General features: G+C 38.8%; 1 protein-coding gene across 2 annotated transcripts in view; it reads left to right on the forward strand.

The window, feature by feature from the left end:
• The window catches only part of DNAJC24 (DnaJ heat shock protein family (Hsp40) member C24), a 39,863-nt gene that overhangs the window by 19,036 nt on the left and 2,336 nt on the right, over window positions 1–18,491 (forward strand). For both annotated transcript variants that reach the window (XM_054200216.1, XM_054200217.1), the window contains exon 3: window positions 7,635–7,773. In XM_054200216.1, coding sequence (XP_054056191.1) covers window positions 7,635–7,773 — 139 coding nt within the window. The remainder of the gene's footprint in view (window positions 1–7,634; window positions 7,774–18,491) is intronic.

Consider the following 18,491-nt stretch of genomic DNA (forward strand, 5'->3'; position numbering starts at 1 on the left):
TTTGTTGCTAAACTTTGTATAGACCAAGACTGTTTGTATTAGGCTTTCTGTTCTGCTTGCTTATGCCTTTGTCTTTAAAGGATTTTAATTTGTATTACAAGGTGGAATAAATAAAATAATAGTTTAGGGTTATTAACCAAATGAACTGTCACGCATTGACTTCAAAGAATTCTGATTCTGAAATTTGAATATATTGCCTTTTCACCATTGAGCTTTTGATAGAAGAATAAATAGATTGAACCTCCCAAATACTGATAATGTGGTTTTTAAAGGTGCTTAGTATTAATCTGTGCAATTCCAGTAAGGAGTCAAAGTCTCATTCTGTTGGATTCCTAGCTATGAGCCTGGCCATATTATTTGAAAATAATGGCTTGGGTTTCTCTCTCCTTCCAGCTGCTTCCAATGTTCCGTCCCCCCCGCCCCATTCTTTTTCTTTTCTGAGCAGCGTAGTATCCAACTCTTCTGTCTGCTTGCTGTCATTCACCTCACTCTCCTATCAGGGAAATGGATCATTGATGTGTGCTGCCGTTATCTCATACTATCCGATGTCTATCCATGACGACTTTCACTTTTGCGATGTTAATCCAACCGACTCTTTGCATCCCAGTTTTGTGACTTTTACCTTTTCTGTTTGCAATTTTAATTCAATTCCGTCATTCACCAAAAGTGGTATCTTCACCAGATATGGAGCAGTGCTCTATTTGTAAAGTTTGGGTTGCTCTTCCCTGACCATTACCGAGCGTCTTTTACCTCTGCTTATTTTAAAGATCTTTTTACAAATTCCAGGAAGTATTGTAGTTGTTGTGCAGGTCATGAACACTGTGGCTTACTGTTACTTTTACTGTGAAAAAAAATAAATAAATAAAAAGAAATTCATACTTGGCTGGAAATCTTATTTCTAGCTGCATTACGTGCAAAAATACTGTCGGGCTATAAAACTGTCATAGCTACTGCTATATGCCTAACATGGGGAAAGGGAGAAGGATGCTAAGAGATACTAAGTTAATTTTAGATGTTAATATTCTATCATGACTCTTACTTACAGCTTAGATTTAGTCATTAGATGTAGTTCCTACAAAAGCACAAGTACTTGAATGCGTGTAAGTAATCCCCTGTTAAAATTTTACAATTCGATTGGGCACATTTCTAGCTTGAAATGTATGCCTTATTCTCAAATATAGGCACATATCCCCTATTGAAATAAAGCAGGAATTCAAGACTTGTCTAAACTTGTCAAATTAATTTAGCAAGGTGATTGCATGGCACTGTAGGTAATTTCAGAGTTAAAAGTCTTTAATAAATCTGATAGTTTAGAAATTTACTGTGCTGTAACTGTTGGTGGTTGCTTTATGATTCGTGATAATAATTGCAGAATAGTCTAACTTTTTAATGTTTCAGCTCTAATGGTTTCATCATTGTTCTGTCTCTGTCTTCACTATTTAGTTCTAGAACCTTGGTAATGGTTTCCCTTACAACAAAAAAAACCTAAAAGGTGTATAACAAAAATTAAAAAGGCTGAAAATATTTGTGTAAAATTATTGTCTTGGGAGAGAAGGTCAAGATTTAATGCAGCCACATCTGGTTCGTCTTTTTTCTATTGCCTTTTTATTTGCTGTTGAAGATTTCTCCAAATATTTAACAATTTTGCATGACATATTGGAAAGTAAGAAAGAAAGCCATAGAAAGTGGAGACTAGTCCTTATTTCAACTGTGGAAAAAATTTAGCAGCTGATCTACTTCATTTTCCTGTCAAAAAAAAATAGAAAGTTTACATTTTAAACAGGCTTATTTAAAAGTGGTATAATTTTAGGGGGAAGAAGTTCTTTACAATTATCTGTGAAATACACAGTAGTAAATGAAAGCCCTTTTTCATAACTTGAATAAGAATTTGGAAGTGGTACGTTTTGTAAGGAAAAAAGCCTCCTGTTTTGATGAATGGAATTGGGGATGTGGTGCATCTTTGGTGAATACCCCTTATACACAAGGCAAAATGACCACGGTAAAGTATTAAGTAATAAATGAGAAGGAATAGCACTTTTTTTAACCTTTTCTAAATATTCAGCCTTTTCAACGTGTCGTGTGGGAAAGTAGTTAGGAGTAAAAGTTTGACTATATTAAGCGGTTTAGTGTATTCCACGGTTTAGTAAGAGATAACAAATTTAGTGTAAAAAGTGCCTGTATGCGTCACCCTTCCCCTCCCAATAAGTCATGTTGATTCTCACCGGGTGCTGTAAATTTCTTTTGAAAAATAAATTCATGAGCACCAGTAAGAAATGTACATTAAATTGATTTAACTGGAGGTTTTCTGCTTGCTAATTTGAATTTGATTAAAATCAATCAAGCCTACTGCATTTATTGCATGAAGTTAAGCAACTTGTACGAGTGTTAGAGGGTAGGGACCGTAGTGTGTCATCTCTGTGTTGCTTGATTTGCTCAGCCAAGGCACAACCAGTTTAGTTTCCCATCTGGTGGTATGAGAGTTGTTAAGGTCTGTTGGTGGGGTTATTGAGATGTAATATCATTACAGTTATTTGCCAGGTGATCTTTTTTAACTGCCAGGGATTAAAGTCCAGGGATTAATTTTGCGATTCTTAAAGTGCAGAAGGGATCAAACTTCCTGGAGTACAAAGTAGGCAGGAATAAAAAACGTACCAGTTGAATGTGCTGTAATGTGTTCCAAATTCTTCTATAAACCCTGTGGGTGAAGACCATACACGTGGCATGCTGTATAAATGAAAATATCAGAGTTTCCTAAGAGAAAGAGAGCGGTCACGGCGTTTAATTTTGGGGATTGTTTTACTTGACTTGGTTGAACTTGTTAATGGTGATTGTAATGTAAAAGCAAAAGTTTGCAACTATTATTTTGAGGATGTTGGCTAATGACATAAAGAAGTGCTCCTATCAGCTGCAAGAATCAGTAAGAAAGTAGTAGACAAAGTCCTTTGAGCGCTAGCAATATATGATGGAACTCAAGTAATTTTCGGAGAGTCTACATTTCTAATTATTTGGTGAATGCAACCACATTAACATCTTTTTTCTGAGACGAAAGTTTGCTCACTTGATTGTTTTTTATTCTATAGTAGATATCAAAGGCAATAGATTAACATAATGAAATACAATTAATTTACTTAAACTAAGATGTTCCATGAAAAAGTTCTACAGTTTTGGATACTTCCGTAACTATGAACTGAACCTGTACCTGTGTTTCAGGGTATGTTTGTCAGGTGATGCCGTTCTTCACTGTACGCAAACTGCTGGAAAGTACAGTCTGATGTATATTAAAAATAAGACAGTTCAATCCAGTTGTTTTAGAAAGGTAAAACAATGATACTGTAATTGAAAAGGGCGTGAGGTTAAGTTTGTATTAGCCTGCTTTTCTGCTTCCCTGCAGCACGAAAAATTTCACAAAGTCCATTTAAAGTGTGTTTTTCATTTCAGCTTTGGACTTCAAGGTTTGTGCTTTTTCAAATTTTTCTTAGTGATTGTAAAAACTAAAACAAACAACACCCCTCACCTCCACCCCCCCCCCCAAAAAAAAAAAAATTCTTACACCAAGAGCTAAAATCCTCAAGAAACACTATGACAATGTGACATGAGGTAAACATCAGGGAAGCGAGCAGTATCACATGTACATGCAAGCTATTTTTTTATAGTTAACAGATGAACTAATATATTTCCATTATCAAACAGTTTATTTTTTATCTTTCACAGCAGCTACAAAGCATCATATGCTGTAAAGTGATATAAATTCCAGACAGTCTTCAGTGATGGAAAGAAGTTAGCAAAATACCTTCAGTAGAGGTATAAAAAAGGAAAACTAGATTGGACATACATCTCTAACCTTCTTCTTTTCCCTCTGCCTCTGTCAGACTCAGGAAAATATCCTTTATTGTTTTTATAGTTACGTGTTAGTGAAAATTATTACTGTGTTCAAAAATCCAGATGAGTGCTCAGCGAAAAGCTATTTTTATGGAACTGTTGCTTCTTAAAAACATTCTGCATATGCAGCCAGAAAGATTTAAATCTATCCTAAGTGCAGTAATACAGCTGAAAGTAGTGCTGAGGTGGCAGGTATGAATGACACAAAGATAATTTGCACAGATTTTGAGAAGTGATATTGCAGGACGTGGTGGGAGTCTCTAACATTTGGAGTCGGAACTTACAACTGGATGCACCGAGGGAGAGATGAACAGTAGTTCGGTTTGAGGAGGAGATAGGTCGAGTAGAAAACGGGCTTGTCTGTTTTCATGATGGAGCTCGTACACGGTTGCAACTGAGATTAACTCAGAAATAAGGCTGAATGGGAAAAGAGGAGGAGATCAGAAACGTATATCGTATTTCACCTCTCTCCAAACCAAACCCCCAGCTCCATTGAGGCAGCTCCTCTGAAGGGAAGGCTGGAGAGGGAGGAGAATGGGAAGCAAGGATGTGGTAACGAAGAATGGGGGAAGATACCAAAAAAGAGTATGGTTGATTAGAGTACACTCTCTAAACATCAGCTATTAGTAGGTTGGTTGAAACTTTGGGAAGGTGTCCTCTGCAGTTGGTGTCTGAGCTGGGTGAATGGGGCCGGAAACAGCTGGAGGAGAGGACACCCCGTTTGTCTCAGAGATGAGAGACAAGTCTATGGAGAGTTGAATAAAGAAGGTGTTTTTGCATGCTTGGGTTTTGATCAGCAACCTGGAGAGAAGGAAAAGGGCGTCAATGAGAACAGGTACATAATGAATTCAGATGAAACGGCATCACTGGAGAAAAAAAGAGGGTTAGAGTGTAAGAGCAGAGGTTTGAGGATTTCTCTTAGTGTAGATGTAGACTACTAAAGGCATTGGATGGTATTAGAGGAGCAAGCCCAACAGAGGACGGAGGAAATAGTTTCAGAAAGCACGGAGACCAAAATAGATATTTATTTTTTTAATGAGAGGATTGCCCCTACAATGTAGTTGTTACTAGTTACATGAGATTGTAGTCTTTCAAAGATAAAAATTGCATATGCTGTAAATATTTAATTTTCCAAATCTATACACAAGAAGTTAAAAGCTACACGATAAAACTGAAGAATAATGAATTTTCTGCATTATTTAACAAATGAACAGAATGGCCTTTTCTGCATTGATTGTTATTTTTCCAAAGTATTTTTGTGACATTTGTGGCTTACTGTTTTTCACTGACTGCTTCCAGTATAGTCCAAAATTTTTTTTCAGTCAGGCAAAGTGCTGGTGTAGCAAAGGAAAAGCGTGACCAGTTTCGTGGGGGGTTTTTCTCAGTGTTCTTGGCAGGAGAGAAGCTGGTGTCCTTAGTGCTGTTTTGGGCAATCGGTCAGGAATGTTTCCATGTATGGGTAAGAAAGTGATGTGAGAAGGAGCGATGTTGTGGCCAGTCCAAACATATAACAGTAGGAACAACAGTTTTCTGGCAGTGCCATTCAAATGCAGTTAAATTTCCGTGGTACTAAGTCTGGTAAAATATTCCTTGGATAGGCCGTTACGTCCCTTCGGGTGTCAGCTTGTGGGAGAATGTATCATCCAAATGGAGTGAAATATACAGCAGTCCTATAACTCTCTTTTTAGGTATTATAAGTAACCCTACAATATTTAGGGTGGATCCAAATTTTAGATACAGCATCTGAAATATTTTAAAATAAGGAGGTATCATTTTTTAGATAAAATATTGCTTTGAGGTGTAACTGCTGGATGCATACCTCAAACATAATCGTTCAAAATAAAAGACATTGTTAAAAGGAAACCATGTAAGTCTTTATTGTCATCTGACTATTTTACCTTGTATGCTTATTAAGCATTGACTTTTTTCAATGATGCTCAGCTGCCCAGCTGCCAATGTTGAAAATGCTATTGGAATTGAAATACAACCAGAAAAGCGAAGTTTTCAGAAAAATGGATTTGAAAACAAACAATACATTTAAATAGCTTTTACGGTACAACATGATGCATGCCGACAGAACACTGCATTTGGTGCCTACAAAATAAAGGTTATCTAATTAGCTATTTGGAATACAATGACTAAATGCAGTGACCAAAAATTTTTGTTTGCAGCTTAGAATTTTGTCATCTTCAGTTGGGGAGATAAAAAAGGGATTTCTAAGAGATAAATCTTTACGGATCGCAACTGTGCTTCAGCCATGTATTTTCAGCAAGTTGCAAGCTCAGTCGTGAATACAGAGATGACTTCAAGTGCGCTTACTCATAGGGCAGAAGAAAAATAGACATTTGTGTACAGACTTCATAGCTGAGGCTGCAGGTACATTCATCTCTATATGGAAAAATACCCGTGAAAAAACTTGAGGTCAAAGCTTAATATTTTGCTCTTACGTACACTCTTGTTGTCATACAGGGGGTTCATCTGGGTAATACCCATCAGTGCAAATGACAGATACATAGCTCAGTGAGCAAACAGACGCCAGTAGGGGTGGGCCTTTCAAATTTTGAGTTTTATAAAGCACACATGATATTAGTATTCTTCTCTTTCCAAACTTAATTCTAAATTAAAACAAAGGGATTGAGTTAATCACTGCTCAAACACTTGTAGGAGAGGTGTTCTGTCTTAAAATCCGCTGTACATTTCAGTGCCCAACCGATATTAATATGAAGGGCAGAAGTTAAAGCTCCAGAATAAGGGATATCTTGATTTATAACACAGTTAACAGCTGATTCGTCTGATTATATTGCAACTTTCTCATCTTAAATGCTCTTTCCTGTTGGTCCATCACTTACACTCAGTAATTTAAAATATCAAAAAAAGAGATTACTGGAGATGAATTAAAGCTATGGGAAGATAGAGCTTTGAAGGTTTGTTTTCAGTAGACATTTGAACCAAAAAGAAGTCAGGATGCTCTGTTCAGAACCTGTAATACAAACGGTAACAAAAACGTGTTACTGTTTTAATTATTATTGCCCATTTAATGTGGGATTTCTTGCAGCCATGTCCTTGAATAACCATTTCTTAACTAAAATGACACAATTCTGTAGCCAGTGATCCATGACTTTAAATATTTGGAAGGGCTATTGATTCACTGAACTGGAAGAAACTAAAGATGTTGAGGCATATTTTCAAAAGTAGAATTACATGTATTATAAATTATGTTTGCTAATGTAAACTCTATTTAATGTTTAAATAATTAAAAAAAAAAAGCTAGGTACATGTAATAAGTATTCAATTTACCTGCAATAGCCTTAACTTAACATTGGTGGCATTGCTTAAATCAGCTTTGTGTGATATTACGAGAGCTGCTAGCACCTACAGCACCTCCTCTTGTTCCCGTGTCGTGCTTCTCTGCATGTACCTATTGCTGTTTACGGTAGTCATTCTCTCTAGGTAAATTGTCCATAAGACCAATGATTCCATCAGCAAATTATCCAGAAAATGCCGTCAGTGCGCATGGTGACATTTGTGCCACTGGTGGTTTTGTTGCCATTTCAGTGGTCTAATTAAATTGGCAGTTTTCTCTTGTGCCCAGCATCGTTGTCTCCCTTCCTTTGGCACCTGAGCTCAGACCTTCTCCTTTTCTCTGTCCTTTTAACTGAATATCACATGTATTATTGATTGTTCCTCTTCCACCCTCCTCACTTCCACTCCCCTCAGCTTTTTTTTTTATATCCTTTTTTTTTTTTGATTGGCAGTATCACCCAGACAAGCAGAAGGCAGATGTGCCAGCAGGAGAAGTGGAGGAGCGCGTGCAGAGGTTCATCGAAATTGATCAAGCGTGGAAAATTCTAGGGAACGAAGAGACAAAAAAAGAGTATGACCTGCAGCAGCGTGGTAGGTTCCTGCCAAGGAGTGCTGTAGTGGCAGCAGCTCTTTAAATAAGCAGGGTCTGGGAGTGGTAGTTAGATGGTATTTTAAAATGCTGTTTATTGCTGAACCAAATGTTTCTTTCGCTCTTGTCCTACTTTCAAACGTGGATCCATTATTTATAGCTTTTGCTACACATACATTAGCTAGTGAAAACATTGAATTACTTCCAACAGAACATTAGGTGGCGTTACCCCTAATAATTTGAACAAATATGAAATTTATACTAATTACAGACCTTAGCCCTTTTTATTTTATTAAGGCAGCTTCATTAAGCGTTCTTCATTTTAAGTTTTTATGCTACATTTTATGCAGTATCTTAGATATAGGTATTAATCCCTTTATACCTAATGTTCAATGTGTGTGGGTTTATAAGCACTTCAGAATCATTAAGACACATTCTTTTTGGCTCTGTGTGTGTTATGGTAGCTTGTATAATTCATCTGTAGTCTGAACTACTCTTTTTAAAGCAGGTTTATAAATAATATTCCAATATAACACATTAACTAGGCAGCTCTAGCATGCATTTCTTTTTATACCTCTCAGAAAATAGCTCCTTAAAACAGTGACAGGCTGTTGTGAGAAAGAAAGGGGGGAAATGTAGGTCAGGTCTGTCACACATGGGCTACCATTACATGAAGTGATAGGCTGTCTTTCTGCTCTGGCCTCAGGATAGGAGTCCCTCAGCCTTCCATTAGAACCTTCAATAAATGTATATCCACCCTACATGTTAATGGGGGGAGTCAATAATAGTGTATTGCCTGTGGGGAAAACACTCAGTCGCACTCTGCAGTAACACACTCTGGTCCAGCATTGACGTGTAGCCACCACCACTTTTGAATGTGTCTGATAAAAGCCCACTGTCTCTGCAGCTTGTTATTGAATTCTCTTCCATTGTACATTGGCACACCATCAGACCTTTCTCTCTTGTGCTGATTTTTAACTCCCCTGCCGCTGCGGACACCAGAACTTTGAGAGACAAAGGCTTAGTCATTCTGGCAGATAGGCATCACTGCAGGATAAAAAGATATAGAATTGTATATACCCAGGATGAATTCTCTAGTTAAATCATCTTGTGTTGCAGACTTTGTGTGGGTTTTGGAAAAGAGGGTGGAGGAGTGAGAACAGAATTGTTGAATAAATATTTTAAAAGAATGGGAGATATTGCATCTTGGTCTAATCTGCTATGTAAACAGTATTAAGATCAAACTTAAATAAATTTTTCATCTCAAACTTAGTGTTTTAAATGCCCAAATGCCAAAACGGGAATTTCTGCTACCCCATCCTCTCGTCCTGTTGTACTCATAGCATTGTAGTATCAGCTGTCTTCTGTTTTCACAAATTGTACGTGCACAGGAGAAAAGAAATATTAGAGATGCAGTTAGAAGTCTTTTGTGAGTTTTACCTGAAGCTTAAATACAGACCACAAAGTTCCATTTTGCTTGGGTCAGGTTAATCCACTGAAGTCGAGAGGTACGTCAAGATTTAATAAGCTACTTTTCTTCTAAAAGCAATCTCAAGACTCTGTAAAAAAGACGTAGTAAATAAAGAAAACAAATCGTACATTTATTTACAGGGGTATTTGGTAACGGTATGGTAATGGGGTTGATACGTTTTAATAGAGAGGGTGCCATTCACAGAGGACCCAGTGTTTCAAACTAAGCCACATGTGACATACATGTGCAGTGGTGCTGCGTTCTTCGCAGCATGTTCCCTGGCAGCAAAATGATGGTGAAATAAATTCTAGTTCTTTGAATGCCTGTCAAGCTGCTTCTGAAGTCATGATTCTAGACAAATTCGTAGACGCTGCTGTAAAAGCTCACAGAAAAACAAAGACACTGAGACAGCAGCTAAGGGGAATAGCGATGAGAGACATAATACAGCGAGTTAGTAGGGCTGCAAAGCCCAGGAAGCAGAACCTGAAGGACGCCAGTGTGCATGTGTGCGTGGCCGTCGTCAGCAGCAAGTCCTTTCCACTGTAGTCTTTTTCCCATTTCATAGGTTGTTTATTTGTATGTACCTTCTTGTTTTATACTAACTAAATCGTAATTCCTTGGCTCAGAAATGCGGTGGCCAGAGAAGTTCTAAGAAGCTGAAATTCTGTGGGGCTCTATGGTTTTAATTGTGGTTTGGGTTTTTTTTGATCGACTCATTGAGAACAACAAGTGAATGTGCTTCATGTCTTAATACTGCTTCTCTCTGAAGGTATCACAATGATCTACTAAATTTTTTGTGTCTTCAGGCCGCAGTATTAAAGAGGAAAGGACAAACCTCAAACTGTTTAGAGGTTTGGCTTCAATACTTACCCAAGCCTCTCTGGTCTGGAAATCTTACAAGAACTGCCTTTTTGTATGTTTTGGGAAAATTTTTCCAATTCATTGTTTTTTCATATCTTTGATGATGTAAGAATACCCTTTTATAAGGGTGAATCTTTTGCTTCCAGTCCCTGTGAAAAAATTGGGGGATGGAAAAAAAGCTGCATAACAATTTACTTGTTAAGAATGGACTTTTTTTTCCCTCAACAGATTTTCTTCTTAGGGATTTTTCCATTCTTTGTTCAGTATCCCATTTACAAAAGATGAATATGCAGTTAAAATCAAGTTTTCCAGTAATAATTACCAAAAGCTTTTCAGTGAGTTTAGCTTGGAAAAAAACCTGTTTTATGGTTTTCATATTAGAAGTCATCTGAACTCTGAAAGCTCATGCTTTTGTGTCACTGTTTGAAAGAGTAAAATACTTTTCACAGAATCGGAGAATCATGTAGGTTGGAAGGGACCTTCACAGGTCATCTAGATCAATCTCCTACTCAAAGCAAGTTCACGTAGGTCTGTTGCTTGGACCTTCTCCAGCCTAGTTTTTAATATCTCCAAGGATGGAGATTGTACAGCTGCTCTGAGCAGCCTGTTCCAGTGTTTGCACACCCTCATAGTAGAAAAACCAAAACAAACAAGGCAAAAAAACCAAACCCAAAATCCATAAGGTCTTGCACCTGGGAAAACATAATCTAGGAGTGCAGCACAGGCTGGGATCTACGCGGCTTGGGAGCAGCTCTGTGGAACGGGACCTGGGGGTCCTGGTGGACAACAAGCTCAATATGAGTGAACAGTGTGCTGCTGCAGCAAAGAAAGCCAACAGGATACCGGGCTGCATCAACACGGGCATCACCATCAGAGATAAAGAAGTCACCATCCCACTCTACTCAGTGCTTCTCAGGCCACACCTGGAACACTGTGTTCAGTTTTGGTACCCGCTGTACAAAAAAAAAAGCTGTGGACAGGCTGGAGAGGGTCCAGAGAAGGGCCACAGAGATGATCAAAGGAGTGGGACGCCTGCGTATGAGGAAAGGCTGACAGAACTGGGTTTGTTCAGCCTTGAGAAAAGAAGGCTTAGGGGAGACCTTATCTCCATGTTGCAGCATTGAAAGGGTGGCTACAAAGAAGGTGGAGACTCCCTTTTTACAAGGAGTCACATGGAAAAGACAAGGGGTGATGGGTACAAGTTATTCCTGGGGAGATTCCAACTGGACACAAGATGAAAATTTTTCACAATGCGAACAATCAGCCATTGGAATAATCTCCCCAGGGAAGCGGTGGATTCCCCATCATTGTACACTTTTAGGATTCAGCCGGACGAGGTGCTGGGCCATCTTGTATAGACTGTTCTTTTGCCAAGAAAGGTTGGACTAAATGATTCCTGAGGTTCCTTCCAACCTGGTATTCTATCATTCAAAACATGTTTTCCTTCTATCACGTCGGATATGAGGACTCTTTGTGCAACTTGTGTCTTGCACTTCTCATCCTTCCAGTGTGCACCTCTGAGAAGTCTTCTCTAGACCCTCCTGTTAGGTAGCTGTAGACAGTGAGATGCCTGCGTTCTTTTGGCTTCTCCTTGTATGATGAGTGTCCCAACCCCTGACCATGCTGCCAGTCCATCAGACTTGCTCCTGTATGTCAGGGTTTTGTACTGAGGAGACTAAAACTGGTCACAGGACTTCAGATGCAATCTCATTAAGTGATGGGTAAGACGAAAAGAAATCACTTCCTTGACCTGCTGGCTACACCCTTACTAACACAGCCCAGTGTGGGCTTGGCCTTTGCCACAAGAGTGTCCTGCTGACTCGGGTTGAACCTCTTGTCCACCTGGACAGTCAGGTCATTTTCTGGAAAACTGCTTTCCAGCCAGTTGTCTCCAAGCCTGTACTGGTGCATGAGGTTATTCCATCCCAAAAGCAGGACTTAATCTTTGTCCAACCCTTCGATGTCCCTGTCAGCCCATTTCTATATCCTGTTGAGGGCCCTCTGAATAGCAGCCCTGCAACTTTTGTGGTTTTTTGTTGACCTAAATACAAAGGAACTTTGTATCTAAACAATCGCATAATTAAGGTAATTAATTTTATATTTTAGTTATTAATGATTGATTAACAGAAAGGTCACAATGAAAAATAAAGTGATGACTTTGATTAATTTCTGGCACTAATAGCAAATAATTCAAAGCTAGTAACGGGATTGACCCTAAAACCAGTTGTTTTATATATGCTTTTGGGGCACAGGCTGGAAAAAATTAAGAATCTAAGGTTTTTTCCATGTATGAGGTTCTATCGAGGAGAATATGTTTTCTATGTGGTGATGGACGCAAGTGTCCATAAAGCAGAAGTGTTTGTAGGGTGGGGGATGTAATCACCAGTAGGAGCTTTCACATCTCAGCACATACCGCCTTTTGATTTTCAAGTTGTACATTACGTTTTTAGGAAAATAGTGCAGATGTAATTTTCATACATCAGTACATATTCCAGCATCATTTTCTTTGTTCTTGCTTCATTTCTTAAGACATAAGGAATTGCCCGTGTTCCAGCTTGTGCCACTTGTCTCTGAGAACGATGCTGGTTCCATCCTCTGCGTACCTTCCCTTTAGGCAGTGGGGCACAACAAAAATCTTTCCTTAGTCTTAAATAGCTCATTTTAAAATACCTGGTCACTAATTCAGCTTCCACTGACTATACCAGTCTCTTTAAATCTGAAAAATCTCTGAGGATGTGCTCCCACTCTGTTAAGTTTCTACTGCAGGTTTAGAAAGGGAGTCTTATACAGGTGTGCTCATAAATTAGGAAAATGAAAACCAAATAGAAGGTCGCGCCTCCTCCCCTTGCTCCTTCCCCACTCCTCTCCTAGTACAGTAAACTGAAAAGACTGGTTTGGAGACGGTCACTTTCCCATTAATCCAGCATTCCCTCCTGCTCCAGCTATAAAGTGATGATTCTGTATCAGACATCAAGATGTCTTACATAATTTGGTAAACAGGATGCCAGAAGAATAACCTTACAAATCCGCTACGAGAATAAGCAGGAGAAGCAAGACAAAAGCCAACAAAAATGCTTTTAATAGCTAGCAGAGACGGCAACTGAACACCTGGACTACCTTGTTGTAAGAAAGGAAAAAAATGAATGCAGTGTATTTTAGGTGTTCCTTGTGAAGAAAATTCCTTCTTGAAAAAATACTTTTAGACCAAAATAAAGCTTTTAACATGGCTCTTAACGTAGGCTTTTCAGTGTGCCAGGTTATACTCTTTAAGTGACAAAAGCGTACGTTCCTTTCTCTAGCCGTGGATTTTCCGGTTGCAGACCCTCAGCTGGTGCTGCAACACAAGCCTTTTACCACGGCTCTTTGGAGTTAATTCTAAGCTGCATTGGCTGCAAGCTGAGCACTATTTTTTTTTATATTTTTTAACAACCATAGCTTTTTGTTATGAAAACTCTTAACACATGACCTTTTTATAATTTCAAATTAAAAGTACGCGTGGTTATTTTAAATTAATGCAAGAGACTCAAGCAATTGTTTAAAAGCTAAACAGCCTATTAGAAAAAATTAACTTGTGAAAACATCCAGGTTTTGAGGACTGTGATGATTCTGATACTGGGTGGATACTGAGATCAGTATTTCATTGACAATACATCTCTTGAACTTTTTTTAATTTCGTGTTTGGTTGGAAAAAAAAAATCAATCCCATGAATATATGACTGATAAAGAGCTAGAAAAATCTTTTGAGTATTATGACTATTTTTACTGTTACCATAAGCTGTTAAAAGGGTTAAATTTCCATTTACTGCTTGCAACCGTTTCCCTAAAACTCAGCCTTAAATAGCCCAAGAAATATTTATTGTATCCTCAAGTGAAACTTAAATACCTTTCCTCTTTTACAAGTTCTGAATGACCCAGCAAGGGCTCTAGTAAAGCTTTACTGAACCAAGCTGCTAATAGTTATTTAATGTTGTTCTGTAGCCTGAAAGAATCTCAGTAGATTTTTCCTTTTAATCTCTTTGAATTGCAGGCTCATAAACCTCTCTGATGAGCCTGCCAGTGTTTTCTTAGATCCTGCAGTTGAGACAATGGAGCTGCAGAATCCTTTCACCTCTTGTTGTCAGACAAATCCAATAGATGGGGAAGCCAGGCAGGCTGTACTTCTCGAGAATTCAAATTTGGTTTTCGAGTTATGGTAGACGATCAGGTCGTCACGGTTTTCCCTGTCTGTTCAGGGATGTGTTTCGGAAAACAACTTGGTACGCAGAGTTCTACAGCTTGAGCAGCCGTCGCATATAAGTAAACCTACCACAGAACTCCGTACTGGGAACAATACCAGCCTTAAATAACCTCCAGCAAGGGAGTGAAAATCAGACATCAGTTCACTTCAGAGAACTGCTAACGAGGGAGTCCTGGTGTAATAGTAATGATGTGGATGAAATAAGGACGAGCACAAGAAATACTAGAGTCGCTAACACTCTGAAAACCATTAGGTTCGTAGTTCTGCTTGTGACCTCCCCAAACTCCTACTGGGCTGTGCCTCTGTGTTTAAATAAGTGGCTAAATCAGTTTCTTCTGTCTTAAGATACATTATATTGGGTAGCGTGTTTAATAGGGTAACTAGAAAATAAAAAAGGCTTGTTCAGCTCCAGAAAATAAGTTTCTTCTGCTTGAACCAGATAAGCAAATAAATGGATCATACAAAACTGACTGACAGGAGCGGCTACTGGATTATGTGCCAAGTTTGGAGATTTACTCAAGTCAAGAGTACTAATTGAAAATTTACGTCTTTTGAGATAACCAGCAAGACTCTTTCTGACTTGAGCATCAGATTAGGAATAATGATCTCTGTTCAGGCTGGGAATTGTACGAGTGATTAGTCTTGCCTGTTGATTTAAAAAAAAAAAATAAATTGTTACTTATTTTTAAAATGACAATTGCAGTAATGAAGTAGAAGAGCTTGCTTGAAATTCTGTTTCCTGGGCTTCTTATATTGCACTATGTTTGGAATAGAAGAGAGGGTAGACTTTTCCTCAGCCGTCTTCTTCATTACTTCACAAGTAACTTTACTTCAGGAAGTATGGAAACCTTGGGAATTTGCATCTCGCTGGTTCTCTTCATGGTGGCATGTGGGCCATCTGCCCTTTTTGTATTTTCATAGAATCTTCATGGTTGGAAAGGACCTTTGAGATCATCGAGTCCAACCATACACACACCAAACAAACAAACAAACAAACCCAAAAAAACCAACCCACCACAAACAACCAACCTACAATCTCTGCCACTAGAGCATCCCCTGAAGTGCCAAATCCAGACATTTCTTAAACACCTCTAGGGATGGTGACTCAACCCCCTCCCTGGGCAGGCTGTTCCAGTGCCTCACCACTCTTTCAGTAAAGTAATTCTTCCTAATATCTAATCTAAACCTCCCCTGCCGCAACTTCAGACCATTTCCTCTGCTCCTGTCATTATTCACTGGGAGAAGAGGCCAACACCCACCTCTCTCCAGCCTCCTTTCAGGTAGCTGTAGAGGGCAATGAGGTCTCCCCTCAGCCTCCTCTTCTCCAAGCTAAACATGCCCAGCTCCCTCAGCCTCTCCTCATATGACTTTTCTACCAGCAAGACCCAGACCTCCATCCCCAATCCTCTAAAATTTATTCTGAGTGAGATCTTGCTTCTTGAATTCCAAATAGGAAGGCCTGGTTTCTTTTTAACTCATTTTTTTGCTACCTATAAAGTAAGCTTAGGAAAACCTGTTCTTCCTACAACCTGAGAGACTATTGTACTTTGTGAATTTTTCTTTCAAGTATTGAAAAGAAACAGGTGAAATAGGAAGCACTTGCCTTTTTCACCCTGTTCTCACTGATACAGTATTGCCTTCTTCCACCACAGTGGAGAGAAGAACCTGTAGGCAGGTTGGTATCTGGACAGACTTCATTTTCATCTCTGCTTTTTTCCTTCCTCAAGAAAGAGAAGGAGGAATCTTTACCTCACGCAAGGCCTGTGGGAGGAGAGGCCTCTCTGACTGGTTTTGTGAGGGGTCTTGGGACGTTCTCTGTTCCCATCCTCAGGTTTTGTAGCTAGAAGGCTGTAGCAGGCATTACCAACTACCCAAGTAACGTAAGTTATTTGGCATGAGTTAAGACTGTCTGACCTTTTATTTTATTTTGGACATTTCGTGCAGTTAACTAATGGTCTGAGCAGGTGTTAAGAAAAAAGTTGTTACTTTTCATAACTAAAACATTATTCATAGCTCTTGTTTATGTAACTGAGAGTATGCACAACAACGAGAATGACTGATTGATAGGTGTATCTTCCAGTTTTCTTCCATCTTTACGCTCTTGCTGATTTTTTTTCCCTTTCTTTGACAGCAGTAAAGTATTAGGTGTGAGCGGATTAATTTTCTTTTAATTCTGACCTTTTCATTACAGAATAGGTGTTCAGCAAAGGTAACATCAAAGAGGCTGTATTGATTCTGTCATTATTTCCAATGTGTCTGATTTGTTTTAATCTACTTCCTTAAAACTAATTTAGATGAGGCTCATTCTCAAGTATCTATAATGTACATTTCTGTTAAAATTAGAATAGTCATTTAGTTGCAAAATAAATACTGGGGCTTAATATTTTGTTGTTTCGTGTTTGTTTGGTTTTTTTTTTTAAAAAACTTGGCCTTAAATGTCCAATTTAAAAACGCAAAATCTAAGTATTAACTCTTCTCTTTTTTTCCCCAATTATACATAAGGACAGTTAAAATGCAAGGGGTTCATTTCACTACTGGTACAAGACATTAATACTTCTATCTCCGATGGTGTACTTTTAAAACTGCTAGAGCTATGAAAGGGGAAACAATTAAAAAAGGCAAATTCTGGTACCAACTTTTGAAGAGTAAGCTGGTTGCAATCAGAGGATGATGTTTGGCGATAAAGAAGGAACTACTCCATTATCTGGTCAGATGAAGGTTGGAGACAGGCAGTTTTTCTGGGGAATTATGGGAGGAGGTAGCTGGAAGTCCCTTGTTTCCACTTCTTGGTCCAGAGCAAAGAGCAGTTACGTAGAAAAAGCGGGGAACCATTTAGAATACCTCACGTTCTAGTGATTAGGTAGGGCAATCTCTTGGGAATTAAAATAACATAAAATAGTCTGGGTCTCTGACTTCCCAGCAAGTGCTTAGTAAGTAGTTCTGGAATAAGAAATTCTCTCACTGCCAACTCACTTCTCATAAAAAGCCTTAGGCAGCACCGTATGCTCTAGAAAGCTCAACGTTATTCAACTACAAAACTTGTTTAAAAGCTCACCAAGAGAAGGAACACCAACTTTCTCAATAACAACCTGATTTAAACCTTAAATAACCCCTAAGCTCCTGAGTCTTGCCAAGTCTAAGGCATTTCAGTGTATGTGCGAAAGATCAGCTTTCAGGCGTTTCTAGTTCTTTAAAATACAGCATCTGAAGAGTTGAAGCTTCCAGGTGTCAGGCAGCAGCTGGAAGGTTTTGTGTAGTAAGTTGTAAGCGGTTTATGTCCTTTTGTTTTTCCTTTTTTTTTTACGTTACCTTTTATGGCTTCACTTGTAACTCTGTTGACAAAATCTTACATTGTCATGTTAAAGAACTTAGTGTGAACTTTATACATCAAATATGAGTGCGCTGATAAATTGCAAAACCCAAATTATATTCGTATTGCACAGTTTGCGTTTGACAATTTCAATTGTATTGAACACTTTTCATGTCATGCTGTACTCGGTGTTGGAAGAACGTAAGGGATCAAATGGCAACAGCTCTCACGGGTGCAGCCAGAACTCACCTTCTTTCTGTGCCGAGAGACTCTTTATGGTAAAAGAATGCTTGGACTGGTCTTCCCCTAAAAGCGTCTTTCATTTATCTTTTGGTAGGAATATCTTTTTGCAGGAATCTTTGTGTTCTCACACGCAACCCTACCATTTACTTTTGGGGGGGGCGGTTTATTTGGATTCTCCTTCCTGAAGGAGAATGGGTTGCCGAAGAGAGATTGTGAGGTCTCCATCTGTGGAGCCATTTAAAATCTGACTGGCCGTGGTCCTGGGCAGCCTGCTGGAGCTGACCCTGCTTGTGCAGGAGGGGTTGATTAGGGGATCTTGAGAGGTCCCTTCTGACCTCAACCATTCCATGACTTTGTGAAAAGCCCAGGTCAGCAGACAATTCACAATTTCAGCTTGTGGAAGTGTAGTTACAGACAGGCTTTTAAAAGGTGTTTATAACAAAACAAAAGTTTGCCCCTAATTTCACAGATTTGTTTGGGAGGCGCGAAAGTACTGGTTTCAGTAGCGTCTTAATTTCAGTCATACGCCTTCACCGTTTACTTCTGGCTACAGTAGGACATTTTCCAGCTTATGCAGAGATACAGAAACTAAAATTTT

This window comes from Rissa tridactyla, chromosome 4, assembly GCF_028500815.1.
Source record: "Rissa tridactyla isolate bRisTri1 chromosome 4, bRisTri1.patW.cur.20221130, whole genome shotgun sequence".
NCBI lineage: Eukaryota > Metazoa > Chordata > Aves > Charadriiformes > Laridae > Rissa > Rissa tridactyla.